The sequence below is a fragment of the Leptopilina boulardi genome, unplaced genomic scaffold, assembly GCF_019393585.1.
Source record: "Leptopilina boulardi isolate dan_hultmark-lab unplaced genomic scaffold, ZJU_Lbou_2.1 LbouV2_347, whole genome shotgun sequence".
Lineage (NCBI taxonomy): Eukaryota > Metazoa > Arthropoda > Insecta > Hymenoptera > Figitidae > Leptopilina > Leptopilina boulardi.
The window spans coordinates 1,200,489-1,221,270 of NW_026137915.1; the positions used below are offsets into that span (position 1 = coordinate 1,200,489).

Consider the following 20,782-nt stretch of genomic DNA (forward strand, 5'->3'; position numbering starts at 1 on the left):
TTCAGTAACGTTTGACACATTTCCAGAAGAAATAGATACAGAAGCTAATGATTCTAGTTCCACATCATTATCATTCAGCGACAGATGGTTTACATCATTTGCCATTGGATTTAGAAGGTTATTCCCTTGAAATGCATTTTGAGTACCCATAGAAAATAAATTTTCGATTTCTGTTGAAAGTAAATTTTGTTCATCCGTTGAGTCTGTTAAAGTTGCATGCAGGAAAGAATGATGAAGCATAGACTGGGTAATTCGTTGTCGAAATTGACGAACTGACAAATCATTAAGCCTTTTCCTCTTCATTATTTCACTTTAACCTGGAAAATAATTTTTGATTTTAGGTAGACCAGCAAGAATCCGGATGAAATAATGAAAATGTAATGATAAATTTTTAGTATGTAATTTAGAAAAAAATGTTGATGTTTATAAAATTATTCCCTGCAAAAATATTATCAGGATACAACAAACATTTCTGATAAAATTAAAAAATGAAACGTGTCAAAAATGAAATGTAGTCAAAATATGACTACATGAAGAGGAGATTCCGCTTCTCAGTGAAAAAAATTAATTTTTTTCTTAAATCTGTCCCTAAGCTATAAGAGAATGTGGACATAAAGAGTAAGAGTAACCCATGGTAGCGTTTTGAAACTAGGCCATGAGTGCAAATATAGCAAACATATATCTGCAACTCTCTCAAACTTATGGCCTAGTTACAAAACGCTGCCATGGGAGTTTAGTCTAAAAGGATAATTCGAAGCGTTTTCAAAGATACATCGTTAAACTCTTCTCAATCACCTACGATGGTATTTTGAGGAGAGAAATCCATCTTGTATGGAACTGAAGATTACTGGTGAGTAAGAATTCCTGAACGAAGGCCCTAAATTTTTTTGGGCCATATATGATTTTAAATATTAATGAATTTTCAAAATCCTGGTCCACACGAAAACTACACATTCAAGGAACATGCTGTCTAAAATTCAAGTTAATTGGGTAAAAATTATTAAAATGGGAGTGTGACAAACTTTAAATGAGGACCACCTTTGGCAGACATTTTTTAAGACGCCATTTTGAAAAAAAGAAATTATATTATTTTCGATTACTTTAAGACATTCATTTTCGCATAAAAAAATGTTAAGTAACAAATATTTTTTTTACTATAAAAAAAATCTCTGAAAAAATATCAAAACCAGTGGAATCTCCCCTTAATGACATTCTTTAAATTTTGTGTTAATTTTATAATTAACCTTGTGTATATTATTTCTATTTATGTAACCGCATATTATTAAATGAGTATATTTTTATTATTATTTTCATTCTGATAATTTTATATGTATTGGATAGTTACTCCATCTCTTCATAAATCCATCAGAAAAGTTTGTTGTAATTGAAATTTTAGTTGTGATTATGTACTTAATAAGTTGACAGTATACACTTTAAAATATTCAAACTTCTGTTATATCATTGTTCTTTTGACTAAAATTTGTAAGTACTGATAATGTGCTCACGTTCATAAATATCATTAAACTGGAATGTCATTGCAGATAACAGAAAAAAGAGGAAAAGGATAAATTTACTTATCTCTAATTTTAAAAAGAAAAACATCTTAGTTTGATATTTAAGCAATGTAAATTTAACTTTCATTTTTATTGTAAGTAAATATTTCCTCAAAATATCCCGCAAATTAGTTTTTTTTATTAAAACTTGACGATTCTTTAAAAAATTAAACAATAAAATGTTATAATATTTATTGGTTTTGCACAAAATGCATGTAAATAATAAAACTTTGATTTACATTTTTTAAACTTACAGATGGTCAATTTTAAGCAGTTTGGTCTTATTTTATAGATAAAAAGTTGTAGAATACTCAAGTAAATTTTCAAAAACATCTGACGAAAACGAATATGACTCGAACATCAACATGTTAATTTTCGGACCATATTCAAAGGGGCTGTGTATACAAATTACGTAAGGGTTATTTTCGGAAATTTTAACCCCCCCCATGTAAAAATCTTTGCATACATTAGCGCCATTTTTATGCCGGTCATAAAGATTAGCTGAACCCCTCCGCCTTAGAGTCTTACGTAATTTGTACACGGCCTCAAACTGCATTTTTCTCACAGCTACACCGAATTTAAACCATACTCAAATGATAAAAGAAAATATAGCAGAAATTTGATTATGAAAATATAAATAGGAATTTATAGGAATAAGGATAGTTGACCAGACCCCTTAGTTTAATGTTATAATTCTCAGTATACAATAAATTAAAATATATTGCATTATTTCATTGTGTTTCAAACCTTATTTGATATTTGGAAAACAATTAAAAGAATCTATACAATAATTAATTGAGAGCTACGTTAGGTTGTCCCTATCAGATTAATTAAGGGTATGTCCAAGTTATGAAATGTAAACAAATCAAACACTAAAATCACCATTTTTTCACGAGGTCTCATTTCCACAAAAATAAAATTTTAAAAATTTTTTTCTACGAAAATCGTAAATTAAAGCATTAAAGTTGGTAACTACACGAAATTTGACCGCAAGCATTATAAACATATATTAGAATAATTGAATAAAATGAACAATGAAACCGCATTTTTCATGCATTACAAAAATTTAACTGTTTGACTATATCAGAAGCACGGACCGTGAGAACTAAGTGGGAGGTAGGATTCGAGCGATTGGTCGGTCACAGTTGGGAAAGGGCAACCGAGGAAGAAATTTCCCCTTCCCAACTGTGACCGTCCAATCGCTCGAATCCTACCTCCCACTTAGTTCTCGGTAGAAAAAATTAAAAAAATTTAATTTTTGTGGAAATGAGACCTCGTGAAAAAATGGTAATTTTAGTGTTTGATTTGTTTACATTCCCATTGTTTATATTTCACAACATTGACTTTCCCTTAAAGTTTTCAAAGTATACCTTGAGTCATGCTTTGCCTGGCTACTCTTGTGTCCCACATATTACTTATGGCTGATGGAGTAATCAATAATGCCAGCAAGTGTTTCACTCTAATCAATTTCTAATCTTATTGTAAAATATTTCTTGTTTTCATAGAACTTGATTATTTATTTCTACGTGACGTGAGCAGTAAAAAGGGATCTTACTCGGAAACTTTTCGAGCTGGAGTTATACGTATCGGTTAAGTAACCGATATAGACTGCAATACGATTACATTCCTAATCTAAAAACTCTCCAGGTACAATTTTCAAGCTAATGCAATTGTTATTTATATTCTGCTGAGTGTGTTAAATCCAGTTGGTTAAATACGCTATTTAAAATTTTGAAAAACTGATGTCGGTACTATTCACGGTCCATGTCACATGAACTACTTTCATAGTGAAAAGAGTAGATATTTTTGAATATCTTTAGGGCATCCAAATGCTGTCCAAATTTACAGAAGCTGGTGTGTATTTTTAGGATATTTACACTAAATTATAAAATATAGGGACTGTAAAAGATTATAAATGCATCTGCTTGCTGACATTTTTGATAAATAATTTGAAATAATTTATGTGTAATAACGCTATAGACTTGAAAGAGATAAGTATTTACGTGAATTAATCAATATCTTCATCGACAGTTTCGTTACTATTTTCGAGATTGCTGCCATTCTCATTACTTTTAGGGACATTATTTTCGACCTCGTCACTCTGTTCTTCATGATCTTCTAATTGTTCTTCATCACTTTCAAGGAGATAATCGTTTTCTGCATTAGAAGTTGCATTAAGGTTTGATCTATTATTCTCAGCAACAAAACGCTGTGGTGCATGACGCAACCAATCTTTAATTTTTTGAATAATGGAGCTCTCCGTCCAATTCTTATTTTCCTGCAGGGACTCTAAAAAATAGTTATATTTTTGTGCCAATTTCTATCTGATTTTTATATAACATTTATACCTCTATAACCATTGCGTAGTATAAGTAGACAGATCTCCTGTATAGTTTTCTGTTCAGTTTTTAATGGAGGAATTAATGTTTCATGAACACATGATTTTGCTTATCTCACACGGAAAAGTAAGACAAATATAAAATTAAGTCTTTGGTTGTTGGGTGTAATTTCATGCTAAATATATATCAGAGAAGATACACGGAGAGATCCATAGAAGGACGTTTTGTAAAACATCACTCTATATTTTACTATTTTTGCTTTGCAAGCATCGAAAATAAGGGCCTTTTATATTATTTACTATTTTCGGTAATAATATACAAATCCGCAACAGATTACTAAGTGTTTTGTGATAAAATCTAAAAGTATTACATTTATTTCAAAAATTTTTTGAAAAATTTGTTAAATCCTGTAGTAAAACGCAGTTAGGCCATCACTTGTAGCCAAATACTGCTTCTAATAAGAAACTTGTACAAGATACTTATTATCTGTTAATGATGACTACAATATTTCCAAATAACTATAGTTTTAGAAAGGCTGCCGACGCAAAATTAATAGTCCTTTGTAATTCTACTGCCAGTTAGAAATAGAAAAGGGAGAAAAAATATATATGCATTTGTTGAAATTTCCTTACTCACCAACAAAAGTAAGCACACTCACAACACTTAAACACCAATTAGTTTATATATATTGTATAATACAACTTGAGACACACATATTATATATACACGTCGGACGGGTTTACAAGTTAATTTTTATATCTAACCTAAAATATATTATTCGCATACGAAGTCTATACATTTTACTACCCACGATTTTCCTACACAAAATTTCAAAAATGGCCACTTTAATAAGAATTAATTCTTATTGAAATAAATAAATTCTTTAATCTCTTTAGTAGTATACGGAAAAATCCCCTTATTTCCAATGCTTACAAAGCGAAAATATTAAATTCTCGTCTAATTTTAGTACATATTACCACCATGTGGCTCTCCGTGTAGTACACCTCCATGTATACTTTCCCTTAAAATTAACTCAACTTAATGTTAATAACAAATCAATCTTTTTTGAAAAAAATTTAAAACAAAAAATGTAATCTCAATTTGTCAATTATTCGTTCTTAAAATTTCAGTTTACAAATATTTTCCCTTGTAGAGGCGCTTAGTAATACGAGCATGATTGTTTCCAAAAAATTGTGAGCATTTCGAAAACAGGCAGATCCGTCTCCTCATACTACTACATTTTGCCAATAAGCTCATTAAAACACACAAAAAGTCTGCATGTTATTGTACACGGAGAAAATGAATTGAATAAAATTTAGCCAAAAGTTGAGGAAAACGGTTACACATGGTCATTTTAATAATATTTAGAATAATTTGTCTATTTATTGAAATTCAGTTTTCAAAGAGTGTTCAAAAAGTTGACTAAAGAATAAAACTGATGTTAGGCTAAAGTATTATATCCATTTGTTCAGAAAATGATTAACTTTTTGTGAAACTTTATACTCTATTTGAGTACGTATCCGCCTGCGTGTTTCACTTTAAAAATGTTCCAATTTTATTTTAATTTCGTAAAAATTTATTTTGCTCTATAGTTGGTGAAATTTTGTTAAAATGCCCATGTGTAACCGTTTTACTCAACTTTTTGGGTAAACTTTGTACAAATCGTTTTCTCCGTGTAACTATGCACTTATAGTAAATCCTAACCTAATGATAATAATAAAGATTCCTTATCATTTGAACTATGATCTCTGGAATAATTCAACAAATCCTAGCTCTGTAAAAAGAACCTATATATTTCCTAGACAAATTAATCATGACATTTTGAAACTTTTAAAATTGCACAGGCACCTGCTTCTGTTTTGAGGAAATTTATCTATATTTTTTGAATTTTATTCGCGTTTACTTTTTGTTCATAAAATGGGATTTTTGATTATTATTTAAAACTTACTGTTCTCTTTTAACCCAACGAAACAGGTTGACTGCGTTTTAGAAATAGAGCTACTGAATTTTATTAGTCAATTCCTTCAGATTTTTTAGGTTAGCTTCCAGTCTAAACTTGCACATACATTGTGCTTCAATTCTTTCGTATTTTTTTTAATGAGATAATGAGTATTTGTTGGAAAATCTCAAATAATTAGGATATAGGGTAAATCTAATACAGCTATCATACCCGAAAGCAACGAATATTTCAGGATATTCTATGGACGTCTTTGTCATATCGGGAAATTAGGATATGTCAAATATCTTTGGACATCCCTGGAACATCCTACAGATATCATACTTTCTGGATATCCTTAGGACTCCCGTAAGATATCATGAATATCCTCTTGTTAGGTGTTGACTATTTGTCATGGTAACATTAACAGGGTAGGTGGCGCTTTTCTCTATCCAAAAAACTAAAACAAACGATTTTATTTAACTAAATAGAATATTAAAAAACACAAGAAACTTAGAAAATTATAAATTAGGTATTGCTTTGATCCTGCATTAGATAAAAGCAAAAGAAAACTCCAAAAATTTGCAAAAAGCGAAAAGATTGTAAAAAAAGTTTTTTAACACCGACGATTTGTTTGGTATTTTAAAATAACACATTTATTTAGAGTACTCTTTATATTGCACCCAACCGAATGCTCTACAATGTCCTCAAATATTTTCTTTTCAATGAATTTAATATTTTTTCAAGTCACGAAAAAACGAAAATGTCGTTTCCAAATCTACTTTGATAGCATTCGAATATTCAGAATATCGTATGGCTGTCCAAGGGATAAGAAATGGTCCGGAGAAATTAGGATATTACTAAGGAAACATCTAAAAAATCCCAGGAAGATGCACAATAAGGCCACATTGAAGTACATGAACATAATTTGCTACCATTTGTTACCAATGGGTTGGTCGGTAAAGCCAGTGCACTACATTTCCCTTTTCTAATTTACTCATAAAATATTTTTTTCAATTTTACTTTTAAAAACTTATGTTTTGAACTATTATTTGGTCAACTGGAATGGGAATTTGATATTTTAAGTTGTCTAAGGTGAGGAATTGAAAAGCTACAGATTTATCGCAATTATTGTCATTATTAAAACAACATTTAAAACTGTACAACTTACCCATAAGGACTTTGGTTACTTGTAACGAAGAGAATGTGTATTTTCCTTTACATCCCAACCAACTAAATTGAGCTGCAACTTCATTGCAGAATACTTTTCGCAAAATTGAAAAGACAGCATCCTTTACATTTTTTCCTCCTATTTTCTTAAGATAAGAAAGCTGGAAAAATGCATGAATTTATTAAATTTATCGTTATTACTGAATATATGTAACACGTCGCGAAAAAAGAGACCTAAGAAATCTTAAAGGTTATGTTTGTTATAATTTAAGTAAAAATGCATGTGAGTTAATTCTCACTTAAAACTAATTATATTTAAGCCTTCATTAAATTCAAAAGATTAAAAATTAATAATTTTTCATTGTAAAAATTGAAAAAGAATCGTTTACTTAAGGTAAGAAGATATATGAAACATAGCCTATAAGATTTAGCTTCTTAGATCGCTGATATTGCCACGCTTCACCTATTACTATTTATCCCCTGAAATGAAGTCTCTTACTTTTGATACAATATATAAGAGTAGAATATGCATTCAATTTAGAGGAATTTGCATCAAATAAAGATTATTTTCTTAGAGTGTTCTTCCCATAATTTTCCAAGTTCTATGGGAGCTATTTTCTTAATAATTGATTTTACGACAGTAAATTAGCCGACTGTTTTTTAACCAAAATCGGTTTATTCGTTTCCTAGTGCTACGAAAAATTGAGAAACATCTCTTCTATTTTATTTATTTTACTTTTTATTTCGTTTATACACCTGTCCTCAGCCTTACATACTTGGCTACACAAGTGTTTCTATATCGTACTATTTCTTTATACAAATTCTCTATACACAATCTTATTATTAAATTTGCGTCTTCCGCACGACTTGAAATTAGGAGTACTCGCATTTGCCTGCACCACCCGTTGAATGGCTTTTCTCGCCAGAAAAGAGGGAAACTGTTCAAAAACTTTCCTAAGTATAACCGGTTTATCAACAACCGAATTCTAATGGTGTGTACTGGACAATAATCGACAGTGCACATCATTATACCTCGATGTCAATCTAAAACGTATGCAACTGGTATTTATAATTTTCGCGACTTATACAATATTTTTTTCCATTAATCAGTCTCTCCTAGCCACACTACTGATTTGTATGTTCAATTAAAAGAACCACAATTATTTCATAAATTCGTGTTTCAATTCTTTCTCTGAGCATCCCGAATTATCTCCACCAACAAAAAATAGTAAATTCTTGAATTTAGATTAAGTATATATTGAAACCTGCCTAAACCAATGATATAGCTCGGGCGGCGGAATACAGTGGTTTGCGATCGGGGAGGTTAAGCAACTTTTAGTGCGATTAGCACTTGGATGGATGACCTCTGTGGCCCTCTGGTGTTTTTCGCTGCGATCGAGATATATCAAGCGAGAGGTTTGACGTCGAGGCTATGTTTGTGCATTTGTGATGGACTATCCAAATGTACTCTCATGACTCGACAGTCAATAAACCGGTTGTACTCTGGAATAGGTTTTCTACAGTTTTCCTCTCCCCTGGCCGAATGTCCAGGCAAATGCGAGTACTCCCAATTCAAGTAGGCCTGGAGCCGCAAAAGTAGGAACTTTAGAAGTGTTTGTGAGTTTAGAAAGAAAGGTAAATTAAGATATGAGGAGATTGTAAAAACCGAAAGGTATACAATGAAATCTTACTTTACTTCAATAAAACCTGCCTTTTAAAATATAAAACACTTTACTTACAACATCCTGATGAAACTCCTCTGCATTGAGATTTGTTTCAAAATCAGCTAATTCGCCGAGATCTTTAAGTGGAAGCATTGTTTTAATTTTCATCATCCTATCCGAATTCAATGTTCCTGTTCCATTACCATTTCTTTCTTGTATTAAATTTTTAATCTCATTTCTATCTTTCTCAGAATCGTCAAGACGTTCAATAAAAGTTGCTAATTGAAATTTAATTTCGGTCAAGGTCCTTATTACAGACTTACGAAAAAGTCGATCTGTAATGACACAATATTTAAACAAATATATTAAAGATATAAGTCGCTCTCTAGTTTCATAATAGTATATTTACTTATAATAAGTGAAATTTCCTAATAGTCGCCTATTTTAAAACTTTAATGTTTAGCTCATTTCGTTCTGTGATTAAATTCTTTTATGATATACAGAAAGTTTTTTTTCAACTCAAATGAGTATTAAAATCTGAACATTTAACAATTTGTCGGACAGCCCCGGACAAGTGTAAAAATATTTCATATTTTAATAATTTGAGACTACACGGAAAAATAGTACAACTGAAACTGAGAATTTTTTTGCCACAACACCTAAATATTTCGTCAAAAATGGACAAGCGATACTTGTTAATTATTTTTTCGTTCTGTGCGTCATGTCCCTGCGTTTATACTGTGTCGCTGTCAGTTATGTCACGTGACAAAATTTTTTTTACTATACAGACATGAATTTCGCTCTTTTTCATGCGTCCGTAGCGGGGCAGAAATCGCATTTTTTTTATTGATCAAGAGTAGATCAAGAGTAGACTCAAGATTTCAAAATCTTTAAAGTAATTACTAATCCAATTTAAAAAAAATTCGTTACCTTCAATGTTTTGGTTTTCAAAAAACTGTTGTTGTGTTGCAATGTTTTGATCTGAACCATGTGTTTGCATCTGCTCATTGGCCTTTGCTATTGGAATGTTGGCAATTGATACCATCTCGGAGGGTGATGAAATATTTTCCTTATTTAATTTATTTGAATCAGTAAAAATATGTGAGATTTTATTATTCATATTGGATCTCTGACTAGAAGTTGGATAGAATATTTTGTTTGTAGACTTTGTTTGCAATGGTGAAACAATTTTTGCAGAAGCGTTTCCAGGAAATGAATTCTTAAACATCGGTGAGGTAGCGGAAATAGTCGATTTTAGCGAATTTAATGACCAATTTTTTACAAAGCTTCTTGGATCTCTCCTGTTTTGCGAATATAAAGGTAATGAAACCTTTTCACATTTCAAAATTGAAGGACTTTTTAATTTTTTTGGCTGAATTAATTGTGGACATGAAGGTAAATTATTCTTTTTGCCTTCGTCAATACTTGAAACTTTGAAAGGCGTAAGTGACTTGCTTTTTAATTCTTTCTTTTTTAAAATTTGTTTATATTCAAAATCGCTCTCAGAATGTGTCTTTAATTTCTTAAATTTTCTATTAGATTTAGCATCAGGGTCTGTACTGATTTCAGAATCATTTTCATACGATTTTAACTTGTCCATCGCTCTTTTAAAAGTATCTATAATGAAAAATAATATCAAATAATAATGTTAACACTTATGAACAAAATATATTTTTATGAAAATATTTAATTTATTCGAAATCCACGAAAGTCAAATTATGTTATGGTTTTAAGAATTGTATATTATGATTTAGATTCATAATGAAAAGCAACAATTTTGAATGCATGTTTCAAAATGTTAAACATTCAGTTTTATAAAATACTGGGTTCAAATACTGTAACAAATGTCCGGCTCAATGATAAATTACTAAAAACTGACAGAAAACTTAATTATTGCATTGATTTTTAAGAGAATGATTTTTGAAAAGGAATTGTAAGAACGGTTATTATATGAGTGCAAATTATCATAAATAGAAAAATTAAATGTGACGCGCTTTAAAAAAAGGTACCTGAAAAGCAAAAATTTCATGTTCAGTTTGTGATTTTTGAAATCAAAATACACAAGGATCTCTTGTTGAGATAATCTCTTGTTAAACCACTGATGTTTAAGACTGAATTACATCTAAAATAATTGATAAAAACTTATTTCGGGTTTAACACCGACAAACAGAAACTTTTAATTAAGGTGAAAATGACACAAACTGTGACAGCCCTGACGCGAGATTCAGTTTTTTAGAAAGGGTTAACATGGGTTCGACTCGCGACGGAAAGCACAATACACACAGGAACAACGCTTGACGAGAATTCTCCAGGTGCGGCTACACTGGCGGTAGAGAGCGAGAGAAAGAATGTTCATAAGCACTGCAGAATTAATGACCATTTAAAAGGTGAACTTACCGTAGTGCGCTGGCTCTCTACGACGGATATATTCCCCTTTTGTAGTGATTTGGCAAACACAAGACGTAAAACAGATTTGAATTAAATGCACGAAAGATTATGGAACACAACTATTATATTTATTAATACAAAGAACAAATTATTATCACTTAATGTGATTCGCGTACAGTTTGCGACAAAGTCCGCGACTCGCAACAATTATATGCTTATTCGCCTATGGCTCGCAGCAATCTGCCGGTTGGCGTTGTTTCGCTTAACACGCGGTTTTGTCGTCTGCTATTTCAGTCGCGAGAAGTATCGAATCGATACGCATCAAGAGATCGACAATCGATTAATCGAAGTCGAGCAGTGACGACGGTTTAAATAATTAATTCGGTTCGTTACAATCCCCCTTACTTAATCGGAGTCACTGCTGTATTCGATTCTCGGCGCTGGAAAGAACATAATTAGTAAACATACAAAAAAAAACATTTTTTTATTAGTTCACCTTATTTGGTCATTGCAATCATAATAAGTAAAAGTTATTTAGTTAAAAGAAATATAAAAAGAATATTCAGATTTGAATTTAAAAATGAAATGGAAATAATTTTTTTTTTTTTTTTTTTTTTTTTTTTTGAAAATAAGAGAAATTATAGTGCTTATTAACGTTCGTTCTCTTTGGGGAATAATGCGTTAATCGATTACAAAATGGTATTAGATTTTATTGCGAACGAATGGTTGTAATGTAATACAAAATTGTAGTAGAAGAATAGAGTAGTTTTCTAGGAGCGAGTATTTTGTATTGCGCTAAAGAAAATCTATAACTAATATAAGGATACAATGATTTTGTGAAACTGTGCTCGAATATCGCGAAGATGTATATAAAACTAAAAAATATTGTAGAGTATGAAAATTCGCGTTTCGAGCATTGCAAAAAATATGAGTAACAAAAAAAAACTAAAATAATACTTATAAGTAATAATATTCACAGCACTTAGCAATATTTGCTTAAACTAAAAATGTCTCTAAGTACTGGTAATGTCTCTTGCGAATTTTCGCAATTTTCACTCTTCTTCGTCCTTGATGCCAAGCTTATAGGCTTGACAAAGTGTTTCCCACAGATCTGCATTGTTGTCATCGGAGTCAAATGGTGCTAGTATTCTGCTGGGATCCCGTGAGTCATTTCCAGCGATCTCTGAAGGTATCAGTTCTGGAGATGTTTTTCGCGTAACTGGACTTCTGGGTTTAGAAGCTTCGTCGTCAACTTTGCATGTTTCTTTTTGCGATGTTCTTTTGTTCTGCAGTGTTGGTTTCTCGATCGTGCGTTTGACGAGCTCTATTATCTGCTGGTCTCTTTTCGCGATTTTGATCTCGATAACTCTTCTGCGGCATTCACCACAGTTGACGTCAGGTAAGTTCTTTGGTCTCTTGCATACTTTGCAGCGTTGATGTTCCGGTACGTCGAACTTTCCATCTGCGACGTGTGGCCATGGGCATTCGTCGGTGCTAAAATCTGGGTTTGCGCATATTTGGCAAAATCGTTCGCTATATGCTTTTTTACAACACTTGAAGCTGTGTCCTGGTGACCCACAATTGAGACATCCTTCTGGTGCTCTTGGTCTGATTCGAATTTCGCGAAGTTCTGACTGCATTTTAAATACTTCAGAGACTTTGTGTCGGAACAGATCGCGTGTACGGTGATACAATTTCTCGAGGTAGTTGTAGTCGGCAAGTAGTGAGTTGTAGTCAATTTCATACGAGTCGACCAACTTCTTCTGCTTTGTAGCTTCAGACTTAAAGTGAAGTGCCTCTTCTTTATATCTCGGCAGTTGCTCCGCCAGTTTCTGCTTCTCTTGCAGCAGTTCAGTGAGCATCTTGTAGTGTGTTGCTACGTCGGGAACGCCATTAGTGTTCGTAGTCGCTTCGGTTTCGGAAAGCTTATCGCGGAGGTCGTTGATGGTTTTATGAGCTTCCATCAATTGATCAGAGAACTCTTGTCGCGAGCTTACAAGGCTTTCAAAGTCTGTCTTGGATAACGCGATGAGCCCTGATGGTCGGTTAGAGAACTCCACCTGCTTGCCTTCGTTAGAGATCACGGAGATTTGGATCACTGGGATCTCGGGAAGCTTGAGTGAATTGGCAGTGTTGTTGACCGTTGAATCCATATTGAATCTGAAAAGAGAGTTACAATTTGTTTTGCGATCGAAGACCCCTTTTTGCGAGTTTTAAATCATTTACATGGTATTTACCAATTTTTTTACCATGTGTGTCGCTGATAATAACCACCATGGGTGATAATTTTTCTGTAATAATGGCTGGGCCTTTATATCGAGGCGCTAATTTTGAACTATATCCTTCAATAGCTTTAGATAATTTATTATTTGGATAGAACACTAAATTACCAAGTTCGAAATGTATATCATTTTTACGATTTTTATTATAAATTTTTCTTTGTTTTTCGGAAGCTTTAGCCATTAATTTTTGAACTTTTGCACGGAGAATGTCTATGCGTTTTACCCTTTCTGTCCAGGCGTTGGTCGTATAGTCATTTGTCAATTTAGCGTCAGTTTGGCAATTTTGTTCTCCCATGCGTCTTGGTTCGCGAGCGAAGTTCAAGAATGCGGGGGTGACACCTAAGGAGGAATGGACGGTAGTGTTATAAGCAAATTGTATTTCTTCTAACAACAAATCCCATTCGCGTTGATTTTCGCCAAGAAGGCTGGCGATCATCATCTTGAGGTTGCGGTTAACGCGTTCGACGGGGTTTGACTGCGGGTGATAGACAGGCGTTGTGCGTTGTTCAGAACCGACTTCGTTAAGAAATTTCGCGATAGTGCGGTTAACGAATTCTGTTCCGTTGTCAGTAACAAATGTTCTGGGTGTTCCCCATTTGTTAATTAAAGTGTTTAATGACTTCACAATTTTTGGGCCATCGGCTTTCGATAAAGCGAAACATTCGATATATCGCGTATAAATGTCTTCGCAAACCAGGATATAAGATTTTCCTAATTTGGATCGCGGAAATGGGCCTACAATATCTAATGAAACAATGTCCCATGGTTCGCTAAATTTGCGTGGATACATGAGTCCTTGAGGGGGGTTGTTTTTAGGTTTACATTTTAGGCAAACTTCACATTCATTGATATATCTTTTAATATCTTCGCGTATACCGGGCCAGTAATAATGGTTAATAATTGATAAATAAGTTTTATTTATGCCTTGATGTGCGGACTGTGGAGAGTCGTGATATTTAGAAATAATCGGAAGTATTTCATTTTCTTTCAAAACTTTCTTCCATGCATTATTATCGCCTATGCTTTCCTTGAGTTGATTAGGTTTGTAGTAATACAGATTGCTGTCTGAGTCAAGTCTGTATCGTTCGTAGCGCGTGGGGGTATTGCGTACGCGTTCAACCATTTCATCGTACCAAGATATGCTGTGGGTGCGACTAAGCTGTAAAGTGGGCGTGTCCTCGGGGACATTCTCATAGAGGCGCGAAAGAGTATCAGCTGCTTCGTTGGTGGTACCTTTGCGATGTTCAATTTTCGCATTGTTTGCTGATAATTCTAACGCCCATCGAGCAAGTCGACCTCGCGAATCTTTTAGGTTTTGCAACCAAACCAGACTAGAATGATCGGTGATAACCGTAAATTCTGTAGCTTCGAGATAACAGCGCAATTTCTTAATCGCAAAAATCACAGCTAAGCATTCCTTCTCAGTGGTAGTATAATTTAACTCTGCACCTCTCAAAGGTCTGCTCAGACATGTGATGAGATATTCTCTATCTTCGTCTTTTTGCGTGAGAATGGCACCTATGCCGGTGTCACTTGCATCTGTGTATAAGAAGAATGGTAAATTTGGTCGCGGTGCATTTAGCGTTAATGCATTTTTCAATAAATTTTTTACTTCTTGGTAAGCTTCCTCGTGTATTTCTGTCCATTTCCACGGTACTTTGGGACTAGCTAATTTATTTAATGGACCTTGTACTCGCGCGATGTTTCGCAAATGTCTATGGTACCAGTTCACGGAACCGTTGAACTGACGTAGTTCTTTGCGATTACGGGGGGTAGGACGTTCTAAAATTGGATCTACGCGTTTCGAATTAGGTTTAAGACCTTCTTTATCAAGAATAAAACCAAGATATTCGACTGAAGATTTTGCGAAATATGATTTTTCTCGATTTATCGTGAGACCTGCTTTGTGAAGAATATCAAGGACAATATTTAACAACAAGATGTGTTCATCGAACGTTTTGGAAATGATAATCCAGTCGTCGAGGTACGCGTGTACTTGATCAACATAGTGTTCGGGTAAATTGTTTATGCGGATATGTTCAACAAATTTTTCTTTTAACCTATCGGTTAATTCTTGAAAAGTGGCTGGTGAATTTGTTAGGCCAAAAGGCATTCTAACCCATTCAAATTGGCCACGGCCAGGTACTACAAAACCGGTGTATTCACGTGAATCGGGATGAACTGGTACATGGTGAAATGCGTCTGTAAGGTCAATTGTGCTAATAATGTTAGCTTCGAATAGTGCGTCCAGGATAGTGTCCATGCGCGGTAGTGGATAAGCTGATTTTTTAGTATTTTTATTTAATTTGCGGAAATCCATGCAAACTCTTGGTCTGCCATCTTTGCGATACGTGAGGACAATTGGACTTACAAAACGACCGGAACTTCTAACTATAAATTTCTTTTCGAGATATTTATCAATTTGCTCGTTGATTATTTTATTTGCTTCAGTACTGTAACGATGTGCTTTGAGCTTAAATGGTGTTGGGTCGATTAATTCGATAACGTGAGTCGCAAGGTCAGTGATGCCGGTGTAATCGGCGAAGTTTGATAATTTTTTATCAATAAATTCGTCGAGAGTTTTTCTTTGTTCGGATGTTAACTCTAGCAATTGTACCGAATTCAGAAAATTACGCGTATTGTTTGTTGAAACAATAGGGCTTTGCGCTTTCGATCCTTTTATAGACCAATAGCCTTCACTGGCGTCTATGACGACTTGCCATGCGGTTATGAAATCCATGCCTAATATTATGGGCGTGGTTAATCCGTCGAGGATTGCGAACCAAAGTTCACCAATACAATCTTTTATTTTAACGTCAAATTTTATAGAATATCGCGGCGCTGCTACGTGATCACGTTGAGCTAGTTGTACTCCTGCGCGTGTAATTGCGTCTAGGATTGGATTATTATTCGCGAATTCTTTTAATTGATCGTATATTTCTCCTGACATAAAGGTGCGATCGCTACCTGTGTCGATGAGACCAATAATTTCTTTTCCGCCAATATTTATCGATGTGGTGATTGTGCGACGTTTCTGTGACGGTAGGGGCGGTGCTGGCCCTTTGTGTACTAAGCGCTTGAATTTACTGGCTGCCGCTAATAAGCCAACAGCTGGTTGTGACGAGGGCTTTGACATGAGTGATGATATGCTCGCCTCTACCAATTTCGAATTTTCGGTAGTGGGGAGCTCATTGCTCGAGTCAGTGTACTCTGTCTCAGAATCTGAGTAGCATATGTCATCATACTCGCTTTCGGAGTCACTGGTGTAATTCCTGCTGGCATGCGCTTGGTTAAGCGCTGATGCATTTTGAGGAATACACGTTGAGTCGTTTGCGGTGTGACTGCAACTGGGGAGTGCACGGTTAACGATAATATTGCGGTTTTTTGAATTTATTTTCGTATCATAGGGATTTTCCGTATTTTCATTAATAATAATTGTTGATTTGCCAGGGAGATCTATTCTCTCCTGGCATCTTTCTCGTTTTTTGGAGAGAAAGGGTTAGGTGCGTTGTAACTGAACATGCTAGGATAGTCGCGATTATAATTACCGAACCAAGGTGGTACCTGCGGTAGCGTTGGTGCTTGCGGGGGTTGGAGCGGTTGTTGCGCGTTACCAGGTTGACTGAATTGCGCAAGAAATTGGTAGTAATCGTGATTATTGTAACCGCGACCACGACCTCGTCCACGTCCACGGTAATTATTGTGATTTCTATCTTTGCGTTTATCGTAGTGGCCTTTGTCTCGTCTCGAGTCTTGGCTACGGTCTCGACTTCTGCGCGTTGACGGTCTACTCTTCCCCCCTTCTCTTCGCGACGACACGGAACGTGAGGAGCGAGAGGAACTTGAAGTGGAACGGCGGCGCGATTTACGGGCCTGTGGTGGGGATGAAGGTGGTTTCTTTTCACCTTTACCACTTTCTACTTTTAAGTTTTCGTTCGGCGGTAATTTTGCTTCTAGTCTTTTAATTTGTTGCTTGTAAATTTCGAGTTTATTTAAACTAATTTCTGGTTCGCTTTTGTTTTGTTTTTTATTGTTTTTTGATTTTTTTGACTCAATGTTCTTTTTTGTTTCCGTTTGCGGTTCTGATTTTTGAGTGGAATCAGTCGCAAGAGGGGGTGTTTCAATTGCGTTTAATACATTTTTACTACGTTTGTTGTGGGTTTTCTTAGAATCTTGTTCGCGAATTTTTGAAGTAAATTGCATTGTTGCAATTTTTTCTTCGTATTTGCGAATTTTTTTAATTAAACCGTCGTAGTTTGCGAAACTGTCGCGATCAAATTGCAAAATTAAGTCAGCGTGAAGCGCTGAGTAAACTTTGTCAAGTTGACTTTCTTCGGGTACTTTGTGTTGAAGTTTATTGTATAATGAGCCTATTCTTATTACGAATTCAATTCCTGATTCGTCCTCAAGTTGGACAGCGCGTTGAATTTTATTTGTGATGCGTTGATCATCATTGGATTCGCCAAATATTGATCGAAATTTGACTGAAAATTCAGTCCACGTGTTCCACGAATTGCGAAATGTCGCGAACCATGTGTAAGCGGATTCGACAAATACTTGGGATAACGTTGAGAGTGCGTCATCGGGATTGATATTGGATGCATCTAGTTTGCGTTCGAATTCGTTGATGAATTCGTCTGCGTCTAGTTTTCCTGGGAATTTTAATTCCCAAGATTTTACAACCTTGTGTAAATTAGCAATATGACTTTGGTGTACCGGTGGAGGTCTTGCGATAGGTTCTTGAGTATTAATTGGTGGTAAGTTAAGAGAGTCATTTAAAGATTGAGTTTGATCGAATTTTTCTAATTGTTCGCTAAATTGTAAGGTTCTGTTGCGAATAGGGGCACCTAGTGAAGGTGTTGGAGCTAGTGGTGGGGGTATAGTTGGTGCTATTCCTGTGCTCATTGTAGCGTAAGTCCCTGTGTTTGTAGTTGTTACTGTAGTAGTGGTACATGTAGGTGGTAGGGATGTAGGCTGTGTTACCTGTTGTGTACTAGCGCGATAGCCAGGGTCAATTGATTCCCATCGAGAATCGTGCCATGGAGATTGCGTTTGCCTAACTTGCAAATCCGAAATTTTTTGCGAGAGAGATTCGATCATTTTGTTCACTTCGCTTCGATTTTCTTGAATTAATTTATTTGTTTCTAATTGATTTGTTTGAATTAATTTAAAAGTTTCTATTTTAAGGGCATTTATTTCATTTGTGCTATGTTTTAAATTTTCTAATCGTGCTGCGTTTATTTCGCGACGATTTTCAGCATAAAAATTGTTTAATTGTAAGCGGGATTCATTTAAATTGCGATCTAACATTTGTTGCATGTGGCGTTGAAAGTCATTATTTTGTGCCGTTTGATTTGCGTGAATAGTGTTAAAACGTGTGAGAACTTGTGTTATCGCTTTGTTAGTTATTGGGGTTGGAGTTTTTGATTTTCGGCCACGACGCGTTTGAATTGAGATTTTTGGGGTTGTCCCTGGTTTAAAAGGTACAAAAAATGTCGATTCGTGGTTGCTAGCTTGATTGCTGGTAGCGTTATGCGTTTCGTTGTTGTCATTTTTTTTGTTTATTGTAGAATCTCTGTGTGGGGATTCTAAATTCCAAGGATCTGGGTTGAGGATCACTGACTCTGTATTATCAGTGGTTGTCTCTTGTGGCGCGGTAAAATTTGCTTCTGAATTTTTTGGGGGAGGGGGAGTGGTAAACATTTTGTTTGTTTTTGTTCGTGATCTGGTTGTCGCTCCTGGTGGTAGGGTCTTTTTCTTGTTAGTCATTAAGAGAGGGTATTAAATTTGCAAAAGTTCATTAAATAAAAAGAGAGATTTTTTTTTTTGATGATCTTTAGAATTAATTTAAAAAGAAAAATTGTATTTATTTTTATTTTTTATTCATTTGTTTTTCCAATTTTTAATTAGTACAGCAACAAATGAAAATTAATTAATTATTTGAAAATAATAATTTCATCTGTTGGTTGGAAAAAAAATGAAATTAATTAAATTTTGATTAATTCAATATTTGTGGTTTTGTAATTTCAAATATTAGAATTTGAAAGAATTTAATTTGGAAAGGAATGACTAAACCCTGCGAAAAACAATGTTGAGCTGTGAATGTAAACACAGCTGTGTTTTGGTTGCATAATCGAACGATGAATCCAGTGTTCTATAGAGGTTACTTTTAGGCAGCATTTATTTTTTTTTTTTTTAAATAAAATTGCCCATGGTAATTTTTATCACGAACAGCACTTAAAAATTTTCAAAAAATTTTACAGAAAGAAAAAAATATAGCGAATTCTGTATAGAAAATGAGATAATAAGCGAAGTTCTACACAAAAAATTACAAATAAATTTTCTGCATAAGCAAAGTTCTACATAAAAATCATAAATAAATTTTCTAGATGAGCGAAGTTCTACATGAAAAAAAAATTACAAATAAATCTTGTATATCGAAGAAAGTGAAGCAGATGCGTTTTGTTATAAAATTAGCGAAGCGTAATAATGTTTAATATTTTAAAGCAATAGAATTTTTAGAAGCAATTATTTACTTTTAAAATTGAGATTGTGCGAGCTAATAGTGTTTGTTAGAGAATTTTCATCAGTGTGTGTGCCTGTGTTTTTTTTTTTTTTGCGATCGAGAATTTAAAAAGAATTTGTTACAAATTTCTCAAAATTCGCGATGTTTTAGTAAAAAGGTAATTTTACTTTTATTTGTAAAAAAAAATAAAAACAAATTTGGCTTCTAATTGGGACTAAAGTCGCAATTTGGCCATGGAAAAATAAAATGTTAATTTTATTATAAAAGAAAGAGTACTTTAGGCGCCATTTTTTTGACTAAGTGCACAAATATGGCTTATGAAAAATACACGTTGGGCGCCATTTTTGTGACAGCCCTGACGCGAGATTCAGTTTTTTAGAAAGGGTTAACATGGGTTCGACTCGCGACGGAAAGCACAATACACACAGGAACAACGCTTGACGAGAATTCTCCAGGTGCGGCTACACTGGCGGTAGAGAGCGAGAGAAAGAATGTTCATAAGCACTGCAGAATTAATGACCATTTAAAAGGTGAACTTACCGTAGTGCGCTGGCTCTCTACGACGGATATATTCCCCTTTTGTAGTGATTTGGCAAACACAAGACGTAAAACAGATTTGAATTAAATGCACGAAAGATTATGGAACACAACTATTATATTTATTAATACAAAGAACAAATTATTATCACTTAATGTGATTCGCGTACAGTTTGCGACAAAGTCCGCGACTCGCAACAATTATATGCTTATTCGCCTATGGCTCGCAGCAATCTGCCGGTTGGCGTTGTTTCGCTTAACACGCGGTTTTGTCGTCTGCTATTTCAGTCGCGAGAAGTATCGAATCGATACGCATCAAGAGATCGACAATCGATTAATCGAAGTCGAGCAGTGACGACGGTTTAAATAATTAATTCGGTTCGTTAC

General features: G+C 34.2%; 2 protein-coding genes across 2 annotated transcripts; both read right to left on the minus strand.

Annotated features, from left to right (window-relative positions):
• Positions 1–225: 225 nt before the first annotated feature.
• Positions 226–10,257, minus strand: LOC127286074 (uncharacterized). The gene is made up of 4 exons (XM_051312365.1): positions 9,593–10,257; positions 8,738–8,997; positions 7,000–7,159; positions 226–317 (listed from the first exon to the last, which is right to left on the minus strand). The coding sequence occupies exons 1-4, from the start codon at positions 9,888–9,890 to the stop codon at positions 313–315; spliced, it is 723 nt and encodes a 240-aa protein (XP_051168322.1). The 5' UTR covers positions 9,891–10,257; the 3' UTR covers positions 226–312.
• A 1,458-nt stretch (positions 10,258–11,715) lies between these two features.
• Positions 11,716–20,654, minus strand: LOC127286075 (uncharacterized). Its single transcript, XM_051312366.1, has 2 exons — positions 20,399–20,654; positions 11,716–13,210 (listed from the first exon to the last, which is right to left on the minus strand). Exon 2 carries the CDS (start codon positions 13,201–13,203, stop codon positions 12,103–12,105), a length of 1,101 nt encoding a protein of 366 aa, XP_051168323.1. The 5' UTR covers positions 13,204–13,210; positions 20,399–20,654; the 3' UTR covers positions 11,716–12,102.
• Between the last annotated feature and the right edge of the window lie 128 nt (positions 20,655–20,782).

Excerpts from the sequence above, each read along its gene's own strand:
- LOC127286074 (XM_051312365.1), bottom strand. The coding sequence starts at position 9,890 with ATGTTTAAGAATTCATTTCCTGGAAACGCTTCTGCAAAAATTGTTTCA. Across the intron at positions 8,998-9,592 it reads TGAAAACCAAAACATTGAAG|ATCGACTTTTTCGTAAGTCT; the intron begins GTAACGAATTTT and ends GTGTCATTACAG. Across the intron at positions 7,160-8,737 it reads AGGAGTTTCATCAGGATGTT|CTTTCTTATCTTAAGAAAAT; the intron begins GTAAGTAAAGTG and ends GCATTTTTCCAG.
- LOC127286075 (XM_051312366.1), bottom strand. The coding sequence starts at position 13,203 with ATGGATTCAACGGTCAACAACACTGCCAATTCACTCAAGCTTCCCGAG.